The 22019-nt window shown below is 34.9% G+C and overlaps 2 protein-coding genes across 3 annotated transcripts in view; both read right to left on the reverse strand.

Moving 5' to 3' along the window:
• The window catches only part of HOXD3 (homeobox D3), a 41243-nt gene that overhangs the window by 13911 nt on the left and 5313 nt on the right, over window positions 1-22019 (reverse strand). Inside the window, exons 1-2 of one of the 2 annotated variants that reach the window (XM_073646887.1) lie at window positions 8503-8683; window positions 8093-8119 (exon numbers count right to left, since the gene is read on the reverse strand). The gene's annotated coding sequence lies outside the window, so the exon portion shown is untranslated. Of the gene's footprint in view, window positions 1-8092; window positions 8120-8502; window positions 8684-22019 lie in introns of those variants that run through there. The other variant, XM_073646885.1, reaches the window with a different exon arrangement.
• Window positions 1697-4554, reverse strand: HOXD4 (homeobox D4). Its single transcript, XM_073646889.1, has 2 exons — window positions 3318-4554; window positions 1697-2833 (listed from the first exon to the last, which is right to left on the reverse strand). The coding sequence occupies exons 1-2, from the start codon at window positions 3724-3726 to the stop codon at window positions 2532-2534; spliced, it is 711 nt and encodes a 236-aa protein (XP_073502990.1). The 5' UTR covers window positions 3727-4554; the 3' UTR covers window positions 1697-2531.

A 22019-nucleotide genomic window follows, 5' to 3' on the forward strand; every position in this document is an offset into this window, starting at 1 on the left:
CAAAATAAAGCAGGTGACAAATTGTATAAGAGAAACTAATTACCTGGATCTTGAAAAACACACACACAAACACCCACAAACACACACATATATATAAACATGTCTTCAAGATCCAGGTAATTTATATTATATATATATAAATTACCTGGATATAAATATTGATATACACGAGTAGGTGAACTCTTCCTGCACATATGTACATGTAAGCTGATACATATATATCAGCTTACTTGTACTTATGTGCAGGAAGAGTTCACCTACTCGTGTATTGTGTGCACACACAGCATACATATGTGTATGCAGGAAAGAACCTGCCCAGACCATGTATTCCTTTATGATACCCCCCTCCCCCATCTTTATATGTATTATCACAGGAAAATTTGTAACTTGTTGAATGTTCATCTTTTTTTTTTCCTTGATAAGGCTTTTATCAGAACCTTCGTGAAATGTATCAAAGTTTAGTCCACTATGTTTATCATTATCATAAAGTTAAATTATTTTATAGCAAATTGGGATTGATTTATTCTTCTGAAATACGGTATTCTCAGTTTTTTTTTTATTTTCTATCTTTATCTATCTATCTATCTATCTATCTATCTATCTATCTATCTATCTATCTATCTACATACATACATAGGTGATAGATAGATAGATAGATAGATAGATAGATAGATAGATAGATAGATAGATAGATAGATAGATAGATATGAGTTGCATCATTGATCCTGGCTCTGTATATACCTGGTGAACCCCTTTTATCAGGGTAACATATGTACAAAGAAGTCCTTTATGCATAGTTAATCTAAAAGGCTTCCATGTCTAAAGTAGGGAGTTAAGGTCCAAGAGGTCAAGGGTTTAGAGGTCAGATCCTTCGGCTGAAATCCAACTAATCGCATAGAAAATTTGTCCTCAGGATGAACCTGTGTTTTTTGGCTGAGCAGAACTTTAGTAAAATACCTTTTCACCCTCTCAACATGAAGCTGCTTCTCCCCTGTATGATCTGTCATAGGGACAATGATGCTCCTATAAAACAAGGATGAGACATCTCTAATATTATCTATAGCTATCAACAGCCTGAGACCTCAGATCTCCAGCTCAGGAGCAAACAAAGAATTTCTCCATATCTTCCTGTCAGTGTGTTACAGATGTAAGAGCTAATACTATATCACCCAGATAAGGATTCCTTACACACCCCATGTACAATTAGTTTCCTATCTTGTGCATCTATTTATATTTTATATATACAGCTACTAATTCAAGAGTATATTTGTCACAGAATGCTGCTAATAAATAAATAAAGTTTCTCTTGCAATTTCTTGGCACAATCAACAAAAATTTAACAAATCCATACATGTTTAAATGTTTTATTTTTCAATAAAAATAAGATAAAATTCTGCTGCTCTATAACAATGAAAAACAATCTTTGCATGTACCGTAATTCTTCTTTTTCCTTCTGCTGCTCACGAAGGTGAACATCTAATATCTACATTTTCCCAAATTTGCTAAAGAAAAAATTCTAACATGGGAAAAAAATGTCTAAACATAAAATACATTTTATTTTCATATTTAAGGTACAAATATGTTACAATGGATGAACCTGAACTTTTTCTACCTTAAAGAAGACTCAATCTACAATGTGAATTATAGAAGACATTTTATTTTATTGTAAGTTTATATTGCTACAGAAAATAATGCAAATAAAACAGGATATGCTGTATGTAACTGTACAGTTTGCTAGGACATTTTATTGTTCCTGTGGATTCTCTTCCCATAAAAATATCACATTTATCAAATTTCTCTCATTTATTTAAAACCCAAAAATTACATTTTTTTTCTACAAACTAAAATCCTATTTATGAATTACCCTCAAGCAGGGATCTTATACTAAACCAACCATAAATATATAGAATAGTCAGAGAGAGAGTCCTCCCGCCACACTATTAATGAGAACAATTCTCCTTTGTGTATATTTGGCTTTGTACTTGTATTATTATTATTATGATTCTTTTTTTGTGTGTGTGTGTGTTTTATGAGATCAGTCTCCCTTTTAATAAATAAGTGAATACACTTTACAAATAAAATAACCCGTTTATTTCATAATAATAATAATTTTCCTGTAATTTGGTATCGTGTAATTTATAATACTGGCAGTAACAAAGAAGAAACAACGAAATCATGGCAGAGCTTTCCCATATGGTCCCCACATTTATGTTTTATCTCTCCAATTTCCTTATTAACCCAATGCTGCCCTGTGCTAGTAGACAGAACATACAGACAGATTTACCTAAGACATATTTCCATAGGTCTCTTTTGTAGCATCCTCTTGATGTGGATAAAAAATAAAAAAAAAGAGACGTCCTCACAGTTTATGATGTCCAGAATTTCTACTGAGAAGACGCTCTTGATAGGTGTGAACATTCTAGTTCTCATTCTGCTGCTCATTTAAAGTCCAGGCAATAATTTTATGTAAATTACAGCTCAAAAAAACTATCAATGAAAATAAAAAAAATAATAATAATCTGCAATTCTTCCTATAAAGAGGTGAGGTCAGTCTGATGTTCCTTGGTAAGAGTTTGTATGTGCTGAGAAGAAGCAGATGAAGATCTCCCCTTTGTATTGGGCAACTTGTGGTCTTTCTTCCATTTCATCCTCCTGTTCTGAAACCATATTTTTATCTGGCGTTCAGAGAGGCACAGACTGTGGGCAATCTCTATCCTGCGACGTCTTGTCAAATACCTGTTAAAATGAAATTCTTTCTCCAATTCCAGAACTTGCTGCCTGGTATATGCAGTCCTGGAGCGTTTGGGTTCTCCTCCTGTGTAGTTTGGGTTGACTGAAACAAAGCAACGAAAATATACTTTGTGAAATCTAATGGATCTGTAAAAACGTAATCCTTATATAATGAGCCATAATCAATTATATATTTTCTACTAATAAATTATGTATATACGTTCATTATATATATATATATATATATATATATATATATATATATATATATGTATATATGTGTGTGCACACATATATATGTGTATGTGTGTGTATACATTTTTTTATGTGTCTATATATATATGTGTGTGTGTGCATGTGTGTGTGTAAGTAGCACTACTATGCTTAAAGCATGCACACACTTTGATGATGGAGTTTGCTCCTGAGTAGAAACAACAAAGCCACATGGCCTATTCCCTCAACCATAAAAATTTATGATGAGTGTAATGGCTTCCTAGGCTTAAATGGCCATAAATAATAATTTCAGCAGCTTTCTAGACTAGTTTCCTAGAATTATACCCTGTAATAGGAAGAAGTGGCTACCTTACCTGAGTTAACATGGACTTTCTTCATCCAGGGGTACACTATTGCAGGCTGCTTGGATAGACTTCCATTTTTAGGGTGCTGCTGTTGGCTGCAGGGTCTGGTAATCTGGGCAGGAGCTGGGCAGGGGTCCTCAGGAGCAGGGTAAGGGTTCTGTGGCTCCTGCCCATGGTGACCCCGGGGCTGCAATGCAGAAGAGCCTTGTGCTTGGTGGCTACAGCTGAAGGAGGACTCATCGCTGTAGTTTGGCCGGGAGGTGTAGATAGCTGGATGCTGGTTATAGTCAGAGCCCTGCTGGGAGCTGAAGAAATCAGGGGCTTGCTCTGCTAGGTAGCTGCTCTGCACATACTCCTCGCATGGAGGGAATTTAGGATCCACATACTTAGAGTTTACCATATAAGAACTCATGGCCATTAATTTCTCAGGATAGAAAATACTAATTTTTCTGCTCTTGTCTTTTTTTTCTTGCCTCCATAAAGCCCTCCTACTTGCTGTCAACTGAATAAAGTTAGGAGGCCATGTGACCAGGCCAACCAATCACAGGGCAGGAACTTTATCACTGGATTTTAATTGTAGCTCATAATTTCCAGAAAATAACAAAATAATATTGATTTAATTGAATCATTATGAACATTCCATCCCCTCTCCTGTTCTTAATCACACATTGCGTGTCTTAATACAAGAAATCCTTCCCTGATTCATGTATTACAACTGCATTTAGTAACTACTGAATAAAAAATATTGTTTTACACAAATAATTCACATTTTACAAGAAGGTTTGCCATAACCATACGTTTTATAAAACAGATACAAGTCTGTGTAGTTATTGCTGGTATCTAATGTGAGGAGGGAGAGCCAGAGCTCTTATGTTGTCAGGGGGACATCAGGGGCTCTATAACATGTACAATAGACCTGTCTTGCTTTTGTCTTTCAAGGGGTCATCTAAAAGTTACCAGAATCTAGTCAGGTTGAAAATAAATTAGATAATCAGTAACTTGTGGTTTACTTTTCACAGGGTTCAATAAAACAAGAGACAATTATTTCATATCTACCTAGATTCCTCAAAGTATAAACTTATTTTACTTTTACCCTCTACATGAGGGAGTTTAAGCAGAAATCAGTCTACGATAAATGTATGTAATTCAAGTTTAAGTGATCAACTCTTATGAAAATAATTATTATATAGCATGCAAATGAATAGAAATAAAGTATAATGCCCATGATATATACTGTATATATATATATATATATATATATATATATATATATATATATATATATATATATATACATGTATATATATATATTTATATATTTAGTGAGATTATACTTTATTTGCGAATAGGGGCTAAATGTAAAGGGATCTATGTATGAAAACAGGGATAGATTGTATATATGGTAGACGTTGTATACTGTATAATATGGAAATAATGGTGTGTTTGACAAGGATTAGATTATATAAGCATGAAATGGTGTATATATATATATATATATATATATATATATATATATATATATATAACAAGGTAAAGTTGGTATATAGAATATAGGATAAATATGATAGGGCATGATGTGTGTTTATGATAAAGGATACATATGACCACAAACAACAAAGACAGTAGAAATATTAACTATAGACTTAATTGAAAAATGGAAGAATATGACAATGAATATATGTTTAATATTCTCATATAAATGGCCGCAATATGTTCTAATTATTCTAGGCGGATTCGAAGTTTTTGCATCGACCATATATTCCCCTAGAATCGAATCTGTGACTATGTAAACACCACACAAATTCGGTTCTACAGGGTACATATAGACAACGTATAGACAATCCTTCTATATAGTGCAATGTTCCAATAGAAATCAACTATGAATCACCTATATGACAAGGGTGGTGGCAGGTATGAGATGATGAAGGTAAAAAGGGCAAGATTGTGTGTACAAAATAAAAAAAAAATATATATATATGCATTTATTGGGAAAAGAAAGAGAAATAAATGCTAATTACATAGGACGTGTGATAATACTATGTCAGTTTTCAGCAGGTAACCTGACGCTGGTATTGATCTCTACACTTCATGGAAATCCTATTTAAATTACCACTCTATTATATGCAACCATTACATGTTATTATGTTAAAAAAAAAATCCACAACGACCATATTTCATCCCAAATCCGTAAATATTTTATATAGGTGGTAAACATTTTTTAGTGCACACGCACACATGCCCTGAAAGGCAAACTAAAACCCTTAGATACAATGTAACAATATAAATACACACAGTGTAAAAATATAAATAAAAAGGCAAATGCAGATTTAGCAGAGCTATGGTTGTCCATACAGCAATGTTCAGTTTTCATTTAGGATAACTCAACCTGAAATTATTAAGCTGCTGTCATTTATGCTTTTACATAGGACTGCAGATCAGATAGACTATTGAGATCCTAATTTAGGACGCCTTCGCAAAGCTCTTAAAATTCAGTTCTGTCACATTATGTGAATGCAAAGATACTCATAGATTCTCACAAAACACCACAGTGATATCATTTGATACAAATATATAATACAGCATATAGGGCATCAAATGTTAGAAAGAATAAACAACAATCAGACTTTAGTATTTCCTATATCCAACAATTTCAATGTGTGCAAGCGTCATACTATTTCCATCAATCAGACAATGATTATAATAAAAGAAATTAAAAATATACATGGTGCATTACATACCAGATACGTTTCTTGTGAGCAGCCAAACGTTGTACTATGCCCAGAAATGAGTGTGGTAGCGTTTATGGTGAAGAGCAGGTCAGAGGGCAGTAGCAAACATATCCCAAAGTTTCATTATTTTTAGTGCTCGACAGTCACACAGCAGAGGACAAAAGTTCATGAATTGTTCCAGACTCATGTGCAAACTCAATGTCCTCCCCTCTTCCAAAGCCAGAAATCCTCAATAATCCAACCAGGGATTCTTCAAACATGAGACCGCTCTACACTTGTTAGGTAAGTGTCTATTGCCAAATTTTCATCATGCATTAAAGTTTTCTGTTGTGATATAGTTTGATACAGTTTATATGTATAATAGATATATATGAGAGTATGTCTACTGTATTTATCCCTATCTCAATATATATATATATATATGTGTGTGTGTGTGTGTGTGTACAGAGAGAAAGGGAGATCTATACATATATACATGTGTGTGTATATATTTACATATATATAAATATATGTATATATAATGTACTTGTGTATATTTATAGATTGATAAATAGATAAATAGAGTTAAACACATAAACACTTTCAAATATATATGTATGTATATATACACGCAGGCTATAATGTATGCATATCTATCTATCTATCTATCTATCTATCTATCTATTTATCTATCTATATATCTGCACAAACCTTTCTTTTACACCCAAATATTTATTGCCTATATTATAGACGGTCAAATCTGCAATCTTTGCAGCTGAGATGCTTTTAAAAGAGACTTTTTTTTCAAGTACTATATATTGAATTTATATGTTATTTTAGGATTTTACTTAGCACAATTTAGTAAAGAAAAGCTACCAGAGAGCTGACATTTTCATATTAGTTAGACGTTGTGACCTGTATTTCACCTTATGGGAAGACTTGCTCAGACAGGTCAAAGCCACAGTGTTATTGATGAACAAAAGCGTTAAATATTCACCTCCTGCTCCTCAGCCTATAGAGCTGCTTTTGATCTAACTTCTTTTTCTGGGGCCTAATTTATACAAAAATTGTATCATTTAATGTTTTATGTCTTAAGACCAATTCCTTGCCGCCGATGAAAATGAGGAGATGCAAACAAAAAAAAAATAATAATATAAGGCAAAATGACAACATATAATTAAGTATATAAATGGAAAATAAATATATATATTTTTTTAATAATGATTAATTTTATATATAAATATATTTTTATCATGTTAGAATATTACACACATATAAATTCATTGCTTTTTGGGAACTGAAGCGTTTCTTATGAATATTTCTGAGAAAGATAGGTGTTATAAAAATAGAAGGAAACGAATATCGTGTATTAAATATCTCTACTCATTCATAGTTTTAGGAAGAAGTTGTTACAATCTGTATCTATATACTGTGCAGCAATATAAATCCAATGCTGCCCGCATTGTACTGCAGCAGATAGCCCTAGAAATCAGCTAATCCCATTATAAAGACTGCAGAGGTTATAATCCTATATCCATTTATGCACTTTATCAAATATAAGTAATCATTCATTCACATAAATTTGTGCTATGAATCTGTGCTATAAAGTATATCATCACTCCTAACTGTGGGAGGCGCTATAAAGTACAGCAGAACCAACAATCAGTGATTTATAGTTCTTCCAAACCCAACAAGACAGGCATCTGGAAAATTTCCAGAATCAATAAAAGTCTTCAATATAATTACATCACTTCCAGTCAATACTGTACCCCATCAAACAATCCAGCCATATGGAATAATACAAACTCCCAGAATGCACCAAGCTCATTTACATCTTCAGTTACTACTAAGTAATTTCATACATTTCATACTCCACATAAGTTATCCTCAAACCCCAACTTTATGTATTATGCCAAAAAAATAACATTAGGGATCTAAATCGAACACTCCAATATATGTATAATATATTGCATTGGTGCATGATATCACAGTGATAATTTCATAATAGATACACTTTCTGACAAATCACACTGATACTATGCATGAAAAAAATAAAAATGAGAGTAGTAAACTCACCCAATTTTTCCTTCCATTGTGTGTACCCTGTTGCAAAGAAAAGAAAACAAATACTTAAAAAAAATGCAAAAAATGTTGTTTTTTTATGCAATTGGGATAATAACAAAAAAATTAAACGAACATAAAATAATATAATAAGAATAATAATCATGGGAATTGTTTGCAGCAACATTATAAAATGCATTAATCTGCTTACAATATATTCCTTTCAAGTTCACAGTTGAAATAAACCTGTTCAAATATAATTACAGATTCTGTAGGCAGAACCTATATATTACACAGAAAACAGAACTAGCTACAATGGGGGTTATGTATTTTATGGAAAAGGAAAGCATGACCATAACAAACACGTGTATAACCCCTGCTCCAGCTCCCCCATCAAGCCCAGGATTACATGGAGAACTACTTACTTTCTATTCTTTTTTTTTCTTCTTCTTCTTCTTGTAAAGTAGATCCAGCAGATAGAAAGGTTTCAGTGCTAGGAGATCCAGACAGAAATGATCCTTTCTAAACACTGATCCTTATTACTACATGCAGGAACACAACGCATCTGCACTTGTATGCTGTTAAACTAATTTATGGTGGGAATTATATTTTAGCTTGTCAACTCTCAAGCCATAAAACAAAGTTTATTGGAATCACGTGTTTCCATCCAGCCACTCAGGACTCATCTCAATGGAACCATAAATAACCATCAGCTTTAAACTTCTATTCACTAGATTGAGATTCCCAGAAGCCTCTAATAGTAACACCAAATAAAAGAAGGAATATTAAAAAGCGAAAGTTCTACTGCAGTGCAGGTCATACAGAGCCAAGTCTAAGCTTAAAAGAAGAACTATGATACATATTTAGATAAATGTTAAGCCTAGATAGATAGATAGATCGATAGATAGATAGATTTCTTGTTGTGTAACAATTCCTCATTTATAAATATTTACAAACAAAATGAAGAACATTCCAGTTATCTCCATTTAGAATGTTATGTTCTTTCTTTTTTTTTTTTTTTTTTTTCCTAAACATGATGATGCGTGCTGTAGGGAAGTAGGGAAGAATGCACAAGTTTTTATGTTGTTGTTTCCTATGTTGTCTCTTATGTTCTTGTTTTTAATGTTTCTTTCTCTTTTTCTTTAGACTCTTATTATACAGGTATTGTTCAAAATAGGAATCAGATAAGCATCTGAGGTAGAATTCAGCCTAGGAAAAATAGTATATAAAGAAGTGGCAAATGGGCGATAGCCCAAGAAAACTGGAATATTTATTTAGAACTTTTGGTGTCACTTGTAATTACAAGGCAACAAACTGTTTACAACTTCTAGTATTGAGAAGATCTTTGAACTTTGGAGGCTGGGAAGAATCTGGTGTAACGTCATAAAACAAATAGTGTGAATACTTGTTTTTTTTTTGTTTGTTTTTTCCACTCAAGGTTTCACAAGAATGAATTTAAAGGGCGAGTGTGAAGTAGGACACCCCAGGATACAGAAGAAGCACAATTTATCACACAATTCAGAAGCACCATATGTGAGGCTGAACATGCATGTCAATTATGATCCAGGAGAATATATACCTCTAGTATATGACTAACTAGAATTGAAAATGAAAGCAATTTTGAATGCATTCATTGCTCTTTATAATTTAGCCGTTAGACGCTGAGATACATTTTGGATTTGTGGACAGTTTTTGTTTAGTTTTGATGTTCATTATATATATTTGTCTTCATCTAATTTCTCCACTAATTGGGCAGTTTTATAAATCAGTGAGTTTGTGACTATGAATTGAACATTATAATTAATGGATAAATGAAAGATTAATGTGTGTGACTATTTATTTTGTGAAACAATGGCTAGCCTGCTATCTTTGTAGCAGCATATATATATATATATATATATATATATATATATATATATATATATATACACATATATAGTGTTTTCAGCTTTTGCATTTCACTTTTGCGTAAATGAAAGTTTTTATTCCCCTTGAAAGGTATGGGAATTAATGTATGCCATCATGTTTGAGGACAACTCTGCAAATAGGCAAAGCAGGTGCATTACTTAGCTAGTACATTAATTCTTGTCAGCAGCAGTGCAGCATTTTCTCCTATTTATCATACACAATTATATCATATATTCCTGCATTGCAAAACAGTACAGTAGAAGGAAGAATCTTCTTCTCCAACATTTTTTATTGAGCAGTTTAACTGATGCTTAAGAGATTAAACTACTTGGCTTATGCCAAGTCTTAAAGATAATGAATACAGGACATTAGCAGGGATCACGTGCTCTCCATTCCCCTTCAGGTTAACCAAAGGGCAAGTCACACACTAATTCACAGAATACAAGAGAATTGTCCAACAGCGCCTTCCTATGGGCACAGAAAGGAATAACACCATAAAACAAAAAGCACATGCACTTCATTCACTTCATCTTTGACTTGACTCAAGGATTTGCTTGACTTTTGCAACCATTCTCTCTCCAGAGACGTACAGGTATGAAAACTTTCATTGATCTGCACAGTAAATCGTGGCATGATTACCAATAGATTTGGAGATAATTTGCTTTACTAATTCAGTTTATAACTAATAATAAGGCATGTGGCTCATATAAAAGCCACATGAGCTCATCCCATGCATTTATGAGAAATATGCCAGAATTCGAAACATATGCTCTTGCAGGCTAGGTTTCCTAAGTTGTTGTTTTGTTTGTTTGTTTTTTTTTTTTCAAAAAATTGACTACATTTCATTTCTTACTATCTCCAACATGTATTCTTGAGTATATGGAAAGTGATGACAATGGAGTTTGCAAAAAAAAAAGTATGACGATTGAGTTTGTAAAAGCAATATGGTTTCCCATTAGCATCAAGTACCATTAATAAAATATTTTCTCCACTACTTCTCATGTTGAAATAGTGTTGGTGAGCTATTGCATTATGGGTGGCACGGTGGCACAGTGGTTATCACTGCAGCCTTGCAGCACTGGGGTCCTGGGTTCAAATCCCACCAAGGACAACATCTGCAAGGAGTTTGTATGTTCTCCCCATGTTTGCATGGGTTTCCTCCAGGTTCTCCAGTTTCCTCCCGCACTCCAAAGACATCCTGATAGGGAATCTAGATTGTGAGCCCTGATGGGGACAGCGACAATAAAGTATGTAAAGTGCTGCAGAATATGTTAGCGCTATATAAAAATAAAGATTATTATTATTGCATCCTGACATCAAACAGGTCATTGCTCCATTTTCAGGACTGTGCCAGGCTGGTGGTCATTTAAATATGTCAGCACCAGGTAAAAGCTGTTTTTCATCTATTCAACTAAATTAAAAGAGTGTAAATTGTGACTTTCTTGCAAAATACACAGTAAATAGTCCATGGATTCATTCAGCTAACTGCACTTTTGGCTTGAGGAAGGCTCCTGTGGTTAAAACATCATAGTTGAGGTCAGTGAGACCTTGAATTATTAGGATCTGTCTGGTTGGGCATTTGAAAATCCTGTTGGATGGGTACAATGGATCCATATGTGTTGCAGGTTGTTCCTATCCAGTGCAGCATCAAAACTAATGGCTTAAAGGCCCACCTGATGGAAATGTAGCATGTAACAGCAAGCAAAACTGCTGTCAAAAAGATGTCTGATGTTAATACCATCTTTGCAATAAAAAATAAAAAAATACATAGAAAAATATAGGGATCATTCTGTTATCACATTCCCTCCATATTTAAAAAAACAAAACAGAATTAAGCTGGATCAGGACATGACATCAAAACTGCAAATTCCCAGTCACATGTAAGTGATTATGTGCAAATTAAGTCAATATGTATAGAGTAGGAATTTGCTATACATAGCAGCTCCCATGCATGTTACATTAGGTCCAACAAACATTCACAAGCATTTTGATGATTTTTTTTCTTAATCTGATTTTGCAGGATTCTTATGAACTGTGGTTATAAAGTTTATTGAAGAGGGCTTAGGATAAAATATTCAACCAACAGCCCAGCTTTTTGATGAATTCCACATAAAACAAAGGGAGCTTTCTCCAGTGTTGAAGACTAATAATGTGCGTGGTTTGGAGGGAACAGAATGTGGGAATACATGGTATGGTATAACATAATAGGCTATGTGTATGAAGACAAATGCAGAAAAAAAATGGAGCAGTGAAGAAGTCTGTAGTAACTACTCAGGGAATTACTTTTCACCTGTGCCATACAATGTTTTATTGGCTGGAAAACACAAGGACACAGTGAAACAAACGTATAAAAATACGTAACCTCCCTTGTGGGCTATGCACATAAATGCTGTCCTCTGCAGCGTGTCCACATGGACATTACTTGTCAGATCTGCTCATATACAACCCCTGGCAAAAATTATGGAATCACCGGGCTCGGAGGATGTTAATTTAGCTGTTTAATGTTGTTGAAAAGAAAGCAGATCACAGACATGGCACAAAACTAAAGTAATTTCAAATGGCAACTTTAGGGCTTTAAGAAACACTAAAAGAAATCAAGATTAAAAATGTGGTACTCAGTAAGGGTAATTTTTTTCAGACCAAGCAGAGAGAAAAAATTATGGAATCACTCAATTCTGAGGAAAAAAATAAGGAATAATGAAAAACAAACACACAAAAGAACACTCCAATACATCACTAGTATTTTGTTGCACCACCTCTGGCTTTAATAACAGCTTGCAGTCTCTGAGGCATGGACTTAATGAGTGACAAACAGTACTCTTCATCAATCTGGCTCCAACTTTCTCTGATTGCTGTTGCCAGATCAGCTTCGCAGGTTGGAGCCTTGTCATGGACCATTTTCTTCAACTTCCACCAAAGATTTTCAATTGGATTGAGATCCGGACTATTTGCAGGCCATGACATTGACCTTATGTGTCTTCTTTCAAGGAATGTTTTCACAGTTTTTGCTCTATGGCAGGATGCATTATCATCTTTAAAAATGATGTCATCATCCCCAAACATCCTTTCAATTGATGGAATAAGACAACTGTCCAAAATATCAATGTAAACTTGGGCATTTATTGAAGATGTAATGACAGCTATCTCCCCAGTGCCTTTACCTGACATGCAGCCCCAAATCATCAATGACTTTGGAAATTTGCATGTTCTCTTCATGCAGTCATCTTTATAAATCTCATTGGAACGGCACCAAACAAAAGTTCCTGCATCATCACCTTGCCCAATGCAGATTCGCAATTCATCACTGAATATGACTTTCATCCAGTCATCCACAGTCCACGATTGCTTTTCCTTAGCCCATTGTAACCTTGTTTTTTTCTGTTTAGGTGTTAATGATGGCTTATGTTTAGCTTTTCTGTATGTAAATCCCATTTCCTTTAGGCGGTTTCTTACAGTTTGGTCACAGACATTGACTCCAGTTTCCTCCCATTCGTTCCTCATTTGTTTTGTTGTGCATTTCCTGTTTTGGAGACATATTGCTTTAAGTTTACGGTCTTGACCCTTTGATGTCTTCCTTGGTCTACCAGTATGTTTGCCTTTAACAACCTTCCCATGTTGTTTGTATTTGGTCCAGATTTTAGACACAGCTGACTGTGAAAAACCAACATCTTTTGCAACATTGCATGATGATTTACCTTCTTTTAAGAGTTTGATAATCCTTTCCTTTGCTTCAATTGACATCTCTCCTGTTGGAGCCATGATTCATGTCAGTCCACTTGGTGCAACAGCTCTCCAAGGTGTGATCACTCCTTTTTAGATGCAGACTAACGAGCAGATCTAATTTGATGCAGGTTTTGGTTTGGGAAATTAAAATTTATAAGGTGATTCCATAATTTTTTTCCTCAGAAATGAGTGATTCCATAATTTTTTCTCTCTGCTTGGTCTGAAAAATATTACCCTTACTGAGTACCACATTTTTAATCTTGATTTCTTATAGTGTTTCTTAAAGCCCTAAAGTTGCCATTTGAAATGAGTTTAGTTTTGTGCCAGGTCTGTGATCTGCTTTTTTTCAACAACATTAAACAACTAAATGAACATCCTCCGAGCACGGTGATTCCATAATTTTTGCCAGGAGTTGTAGGTACTATACACATGATCAGTTTTTAAATACATCAGATAGGGACTGCTCTGATGTGGGTTACCTTGACATTGGTAGAGTGGCTTAGTATGCATTTTTTTGCAAAAAACGTGTCAACCAAATACCCTGTTTTTTTATCACCTTTTTACTAGCACTCGCTGTTTACTTTTACTTTTTTACAACAGAGTATTTTTATACATTTGTTTTACTGTGTCCTTGTGTTTTCCAGTCTTTTGGTGGTGTGAACACTGTCCTACAGACTTGTTCACCGTGTGCATGGCCCATGTTTTTGTAGTCAATGTTTTATTGGCTGGTGAAGTCAATACTTGTAATCTCAGGCGCAATCAGACGTATTTGTGCCACAAAGTGCACATGGTCTAGATATTTGAACACCACCAATTTTGCAACTCAACCACCATGTCCTACACTATAGCATACTTTTGGTTGTCATCAGAGGAAGAACTTAGGTTGAGTTCCCATGATGAGATATTGGCAAGCTTTTGACGCTGCGTATTTTCGCTGCACAAAAAAAAAATGCAGCGTGTTATGCTATGTTCACACGTTGTGTTTTTGAGGCTTTTTTTTTCTGCAGGTAAAACCTGTTCACTTGGCATTAAAGAAGCAACATAAAAAAGCAGGTTTTGCCGCACTTTTTTTCTGCGTTTTTGCGCCGTTTTTTTGCTGCAGTTTTGTCAGTGCTCATTTGTCTCTTGTGCATGCTGATAAAATTTAGTGCAGAAAAAAATAACCTGATTCAACTTCCTCAGGTTTTAGCACCAAAAACGCAGAAAAACCTGATCCCTGCAGATTTTAGCAGCGTTTTTGCACTTCCCATTGATTTTTATGGGTGATAAACGCTGCAAAAACATTGAAAAACTGCTGAAAGAAGTGACATGCTGCATTTTGCAAAAACGCAGCTCTTTGACAAAACAGTCAGGAAAAAAAAACAAGGTGTGTGCATGAGTTTTCTGAAATGTCATAGACTTTACTGGTACTGTAAAAAGCAGCTGATAATTTGCATATAAAAAAAAAAAACACTGCAAAAACGCAACGTGTGAGCATAGCCTTACAGCTCCAGCAAAGTTAATGGGATTTTTTTAAATCTCATGCCCAGTGTGCTTTGTTTTTACACTGCGTAAACCGACCAGCGGTGTGTGTTTGTAATCCGCAAGATGTCAATTTTTCTTGCGGGCACGCTGAGTTTTTTTGTGCAGATTTTCTCTATAGAATTGCATTGAGAAAATCTGCAAGTAAAAAAACACATATGCATTTTTAGTGCATTTCCATAAATAATCCACACATGACTATATCATTCATTTTTTTTACCAAAACCAGGAAATATAAAAAAAGCAAAGCAGCCTTATTTAAAACATTATACAAAAAAAGACAAAAAACGCAACATTAAAAGCACAATAAAAAAATGAACTAAAGAATGCAATGAAGAAAACGCAAACTTAAATCTCTGATTTCTATTGTAGCTACTAAATATATAAAGAAATGTTCTCTGTGTGTCCTTTTAGATAAGGCATTTATCTAGCACTTTTGTAAAATTCTATGTCTGACTATAGACAACTGGCTTCAGCAGGAGCCTCCCCCCTTTTTCTGACTGGAGCAAAACACAATGGGAGAGATTTACTTAGCTAAAGACGCCAGAATTCTGGCTAAATTTGCACCAAAACCTGGTGTACATGTCCAGATGTATTATATGTTGTAGACAGGTTTTGTGCCTAACTGAGCAGGTTTGAAAAGTGTATAGAATAGTGCATGGCTTAGAGAAAAAAGGAGCATGATTTAAAAAGGCCAAAATTGTGCCACAACTGCACCAATAGTTTGAAACAAAATATTCGTCAAAAGTAAAAAAAAGTGGCGGTGTAAGGAAGAAATAATCGTTCAACATGTCTAGCAAGTTGTACCAGTCCTCAACACAGCATGCACGACTGTCATACATTGTCTGCCTGTTTACCTGATCTAGTTTTAGACCCCAAATCATAAAGCAGTTTTATTCGGAGTTCTGAAGTAAAGCTGTTAAAAATGTCTCTAAATTTTTGGTGAAACTCAAAAACGTGCAACTTTTGCCGTTCTTACATCAGTTCCATCAACCTCTTCCAACATTTTGAAAATTGGGCAGAACTCAGGCAGGATGGGGTATAGCCAAGTTCGCGTGACAATGTACACCAGCCCCTAACTGGCATGTATTTCTAGTGTTCTGGTGGTGGTGCATTGCTGTTGAAAGATGCACCAAATTCATTAAGTGCACGCTTCTTAATGAATTTGCCACATTTTACTTCAGCACTTCCTTTAGTTAAACAGGCATTCAAAACACCAGTATTAATTGATAAGCCCATTAAGTTGTAAAACATTAACAATAAATATGTCCCAAAGTTAATAAAGCACAAGCAATTTATCTAATTTTCTTTTATCAGTAATTTTTAGGTAGTGTTTCTTTAAAGGGAATCTGTCAAAAGATATTTACTACCCTGTCTGAGAGCAGCATCATGTAGGGGCAGAGATCCTGATTCTAGCAATGTATCACTTACTGGGCTGCTTGCTGCAGGTTTGATTACATCTTTGCTTAATCTGCTGCAGATCTAGCAGTTCTCTGAATGCTGAGCTCTGTATAACCCCGCCCACTCCTCAGACTGGCAGCTCTTTGTGTACACTGTGCATAGGCAGAAAGAAGCCAATTAGTGGTGGGGGAGGGATTATACAGAGCTCATGAATATTAAGGACTACATGGCAGCAGATTTTCTAGTCCTCTAGTGATAATCTCCTGCTGATAAAACTGTTTCTGATTACATGAAACCTATAGTAAGCAGCCCAGTAAGTGATGTATCACTTGAATGCTACTCTCAGATTAGGTGGCAAACACCTGATGACAGATTCCCTTAAATTGTGCTTTATTTTTGCAAAAAAAAATTAATATATAGAAACATCTCATACACATCAATCTAAACAACCTAATGCCATTAATCTGATAGAACTCCACTTAGCCACATCCCTTTTTCTAGTCACTTTTGAAAAATATATCATGAAGTACGAAAAGTGTCTCAGACATGTAACAAATCTGCCAAACAGGTTTTTTTACTTGCCAAAATTTGCTACAAAATCCCATGCCTGTGCTATCTGCCATAATCAACCTGCACTTTATTGGGGATGTCACATCAGGACAAGAACTATCAATATAAAGATCATCAGGAGATCTTCTACACTGAGGGACTCAGAATCTTCCTTTATTTGCCAGAGCACAAAGCAACTGCAAAAATCAGCACTTGCTCTAGAGACCTTATCCAAACCACATATTACATATAACTAATTGATTTCAGTAGGTGCCATATAATAATATATTTTCCCTGCAGCATTGCCGAGCTGATCATAGATCTTGCTGCAGCAATCTATGGCTGATCAACTTCAAAATCAAGAGCTGCCAAAGAAAATTGAATAGTATTGATGATTTTGAAGAAAGAGTTACAAAAAAAAACAGAGACCAAAGAAATTAGTTGACGCAATGGAATTTAAAAGGACTCTTACTAGTAATTGTGCCTAAACCCCCCAAAATCGAATAAACCTCAATGCACGAGCCCAATCTGCACAAAGTGCACAACCTTTGCATCAGTTGTGTCCTGATCAGGCTTAAACATTTATTTATTTATTTATTTTACTTGCTTATATAGCGCCATTAATTCCACAGAGATTTACAGGCATTATCACCATCATTGTTCCCACTGGGGATCACATAGGACACCACTGATAAATGGAAACCCAGCCCATGTTGAAAATCTTTGAACAAACAAAAAAAAAGACAAATAAATAAAATTGGGCTAGACAATTTAATTAAAAAGTTAATATTTTCACAATGCATTTTCTTCAATATGCACCAATTTTTGCAACAGAAGGACATCCTATGCTTTAATACAGATAAAACTCCCCATACACATTAGATTGATGTTGGCCATACAGTCCTTCAGCTGACAGCTATCTCTCCCAATACCCCCATACAGAGGTTTGGTCAATAACTCCTGGGTTCCCTATGACAAAGCCACTGACACTTCTCTGTCTGCGGCTTATGTCCAGGAGAACAAAAGGACTGACCATTGGAAGACCAACAGAATCCTTCTGTGGCCTCAACATCATCTGTTTGGGAGAGTTGGGAGGACACTATAAATATTAGACTGTTGGCCAATCTTTCTTAAATTGGCAGGTTCGACAAACTTTGGACTTTGGGAACCTTAAATTTAAATACTTTAAATAAAGTTAGTAAAAAGCCCTTTTATGCTCAATAATATTTAGTTTCATTTTTTATGGAATCATCATAACAATTGGCCATTATAAATCAACAGGAAGATCTATAATAAACAATAAAATAATTGTCTAGAATAGACTTTTAATTGTGCTGATGTGAAAATTTTTTGCTTTGCTTTTATAATGTCATCATATTCCACAGCGCTTTACAGACTTCATCATCACTGTCCCCATTGGGGCTCACAATCTAAATTCTGTATCTGTATGTCTCAGGAGTGTGGGAGGAGAACACTGGTGGGAGCCATCCGAGGATTCACCTGATCACCATTGTTATGGCTTCTCTATTCCTGATAATCAGCCATTATAATTAGAGGAAGTGAAGTGTGACCATTAATTTTTCCTACAGCAGCGCCTATAGGCGAAATGCAGTATTACATGGTACATTTGTATGTGGGTATCCTAATTCTTTCCCGACTATATATGAAAGGATGGAGCATTTTGAATTTCAACATGCCCAATCCTTTGTTTCCATAGGAGATACACTGCTGCCATAAGGGTTTGGCAGTGGTTTACCTCTCATACTTATTGGAAACACATGCAAACTTCACAAAGTCAATTGTACATGTGTATAGCGAATTTGGGGAGAATAGCTCTTTGCTGAACAAGCATTCCACTTAAAGCTATGTAATGTAAATTAGCACCTTTAACATAATAGACCACCTTAACTACTTTTTTATTTGAACATTCAACCAGTTAGCTATTGTGTAGCAAGTGGTAGCATTTTGAGCTTGAACATAGTAAAAAATAAAATAGCCAAAGATTAACCTTGGTTTTAATTTTTATTTTATAAAACAATAGTACACATGAAAATAAGCAACTTTGTAATATATCTTATCAGAGAAATTTGTTTATTTTCTTTCTCTGCAAAAATCTGATCAGTCATTATCAAAATTCTCAATTTAGAAGTAAAATCTGTATTCAGTGAAGATGGACATTCCCATTACTGAGAGAGGAGATAGCAGCTGCCACTGATAAGATTCAATCTAGATAGAAGGGGGAAAAGGGAGAAGCTCTGCCTCTAGCTCCTCCTCCCATCTGCTTAGAAATTGCCATCTCCTATCTCAGTAATGGGAAAATCTGTCTTCACTGAATACAGATTTTACCTCTGAATCGAAAATTTTGGTAATGAATAGAGATGAGCGAACCCGAACTTAAAAGTTCAGGGTTAATACAAGACAGTTGGTGTCCGGTGTTAAACGCCAAACACAGACTTTCCTTGGAAGTTCGTTGCAATGTTCGGAGTTTCAGGGGAAGGGAGAGAGATATTTTTTTTACAGATCCAAAATTCGGGTCACCATTGTTTTGAATGGGGTTCAGGTTCTGGTTCAAATGCGGGTACAGTTCTGGTACTTGAACCGAACTTTGGACTAAAGTTAGGATCGGGTACCAGTACCCAAACTTCCACAGGTCTGCTCATCCCTAAACCCAAGCTTAAAATTTCGGGGTTTGTATCGTACAATTAGTGTCCAGTGCTAAACGCTGACCACGGACTTCTCCTGGAAGTTCGTTGCAATGTTTGGTGTTCCAGGGGGAAAGAGAGAGAGATTTTTTTCCAGCTCAATAGTTCAGGTCCCTATTGTTTTTAATGGGGTTCGGGTTCAAGTTCGGGTACAGTTCTGGTACTCAAACCGAGCTTTGAAATAAAGTTCGGGTCAGGTACTAGAACCCGAACTTCCACGGGTTCACTTATCCCTAAAATAAATGACCAATTATGGCAGAGAAAGAAGCAGATTTCTCTGATAAGATATTGTACAAAGTTTATTATTTTCATGTGTACTATTGATTTATGAAATAAAAATTAACATGATGTTTAGTAAACATCATTTACTAAACATTTAACATTGTTTACTCTTTAAGTCATTGCTTCCTGTTTTCTAAAGTTGGCCATACTCATGAAATAACTGTTAGCAGAAAATTAATCCAGCAGACAACTATACAAATGAGTGCTCAGCTTGGCTGAGAGATCTAGTGTTTTCAGAGGGGAGAGAGGAGAAATCCACTGGCAGAATCCCCTTACAGCGGCTTATTTTCCCAGAAAACAAATGAATCAGGTGTTGAAATTTCCTTCTCTACCCCAAAATCATCAGACAGAGGGAAAGTCAGGAGGCCTCCATACATATTAAATGATTGGCCATTGGCAGACACCTTTTATCTAATGGGTAAGGTAAGGTGGGGTAATATGTGTAAGGTGGATGTGATTGTGTTCTCTAATAGATATGGGGCATTTTTTTTATGGGTTAACGCAGTGTTATTTTGTCAAAATACCTCTTGCAATATAATTATATGAAAATAAACACTTGTATAATGGTAATGAAGATGTTGAAAGCTGAAAAAAACTTTTTTTGTCTTGTCATAACTATTTTCATGTCTGATACATTTTAATAGCAAGCCACTATGGTTGTCAGATGTGGTTGCAATTAATCCTTTTACACATGCGAATTGTGGAACTCCACCTTTGAACAGGTGATTTACATAAAGTTCAAGTCAAATTTTGACTAATTTAGAAAATGTATGTGAACAATCTTTTGCAATGGGTAATGAAAAACTCATAAGCTTTTTAGCTGGTTGTACCATTGAAACTGTGTATGTATGGCATGATTGGCCAATCAGTTGCCAGTTTATGCCAAATATTAGGCAAAGACTTGGAAGAATTTAGAAGATTAACGTGCAGGCGCTAACAGTTTCCTTTTCTTATGTCAGCATCGTGCTTAATTAAAGATTTTGGTTTTGGCTTTAATCCTAAATCATGTGATTGGCTATGTGTTACATAAATAGCTAGTGACGGTGGTCACGAACCACCACAGGCGAAACTATTGGCAAAATATGTCCGGTGTGCTTGGTGAGTGAACCCAGGATCTCAGCCACTTGGTTCTACTTACCTCTTTCTCTTACAGGTTTTTTATAGGCTCCTGTTTTTCATGCTTTACTATTATCTGGAGTTGTATATTATACTTTAGCACTTTTTGTAGCTATGAATTGTTCTCTTTCATGCCTGACTTCAGTAATTTAACTGTATAACTACTTATATGTGTATTGCCTTATGTATCCTGTTATAACCCATCCATCACTGTCCTTTGTGTCTATTTTGTGGCTTGGTTTTATTGTTTTTTTTTTTTAATCATATATATAAAAATAAAGATAATTTTGTTCTTTAAATTTGTGCCTCACTCAGTTTCTCTTTCTTGGTGTTCACACTGAAACTATTCACATTATGCATGGCATTATTGGCAAAAAAAAGACGAATACTTTATTGCAGTCTTCAGGCAATCAAAGATATATCAGAATATAGATATATAAATTTACAGAGAAAAATATATCATGTAAAAAAGATAGATAGATAGATAGATAGATATAACATTAGATAGATACTAGACTGATAGATAAATATATAGAACATTAGATAGATAGATAGATAGATAGATAGATAGGACGTTAGATAGATATATAGAACGTTAGATAGATAGATAGGACGTTAGATAGATAGATAGATAGATAGATAGATAGATAGATAGATAGATAGATAGAACGTTAGATATATATATTGATAGATGATAGATAGATAGATAGAACGATAGATAGATAGATAGTAGATAGAGA

Source organism: Phyllobates terribilis, unplaced genomic scaffold, assembly GCF_046119375.1.
Source record: "Phyllobates terribilis strain yellow unplaced genomic scaffold, ASM4611937v1 Scaffold_9__5_contigs__length_417890890, whole genome shotgun sequence".
Lineage (NCBI taxonomy): Eukaryota > Metazoa > Chordata > Amphibia > Anura > Dendrobatidae > Phyllobates > Phyllobates terribilis.

What these genes read in the sequence shown, in the direction of transcription:
- HOXD4 (XM_073646889.1), bottom strand. Translation starts at nt 3,726, where the DNA reads ATGGCCATGAGTTCTTATATGGTAAACTCTAAGTATGTGGATCCTAAA. An exon ending in GAAAGTCCATGTTAACTCAG is followed by an intron (nt 2,834 to 3,317) that starts GTAAGGTAGCCA and finishes GCTTTGTTTCAG; the next exon opens with TCAACCCAAACTACACAGGA.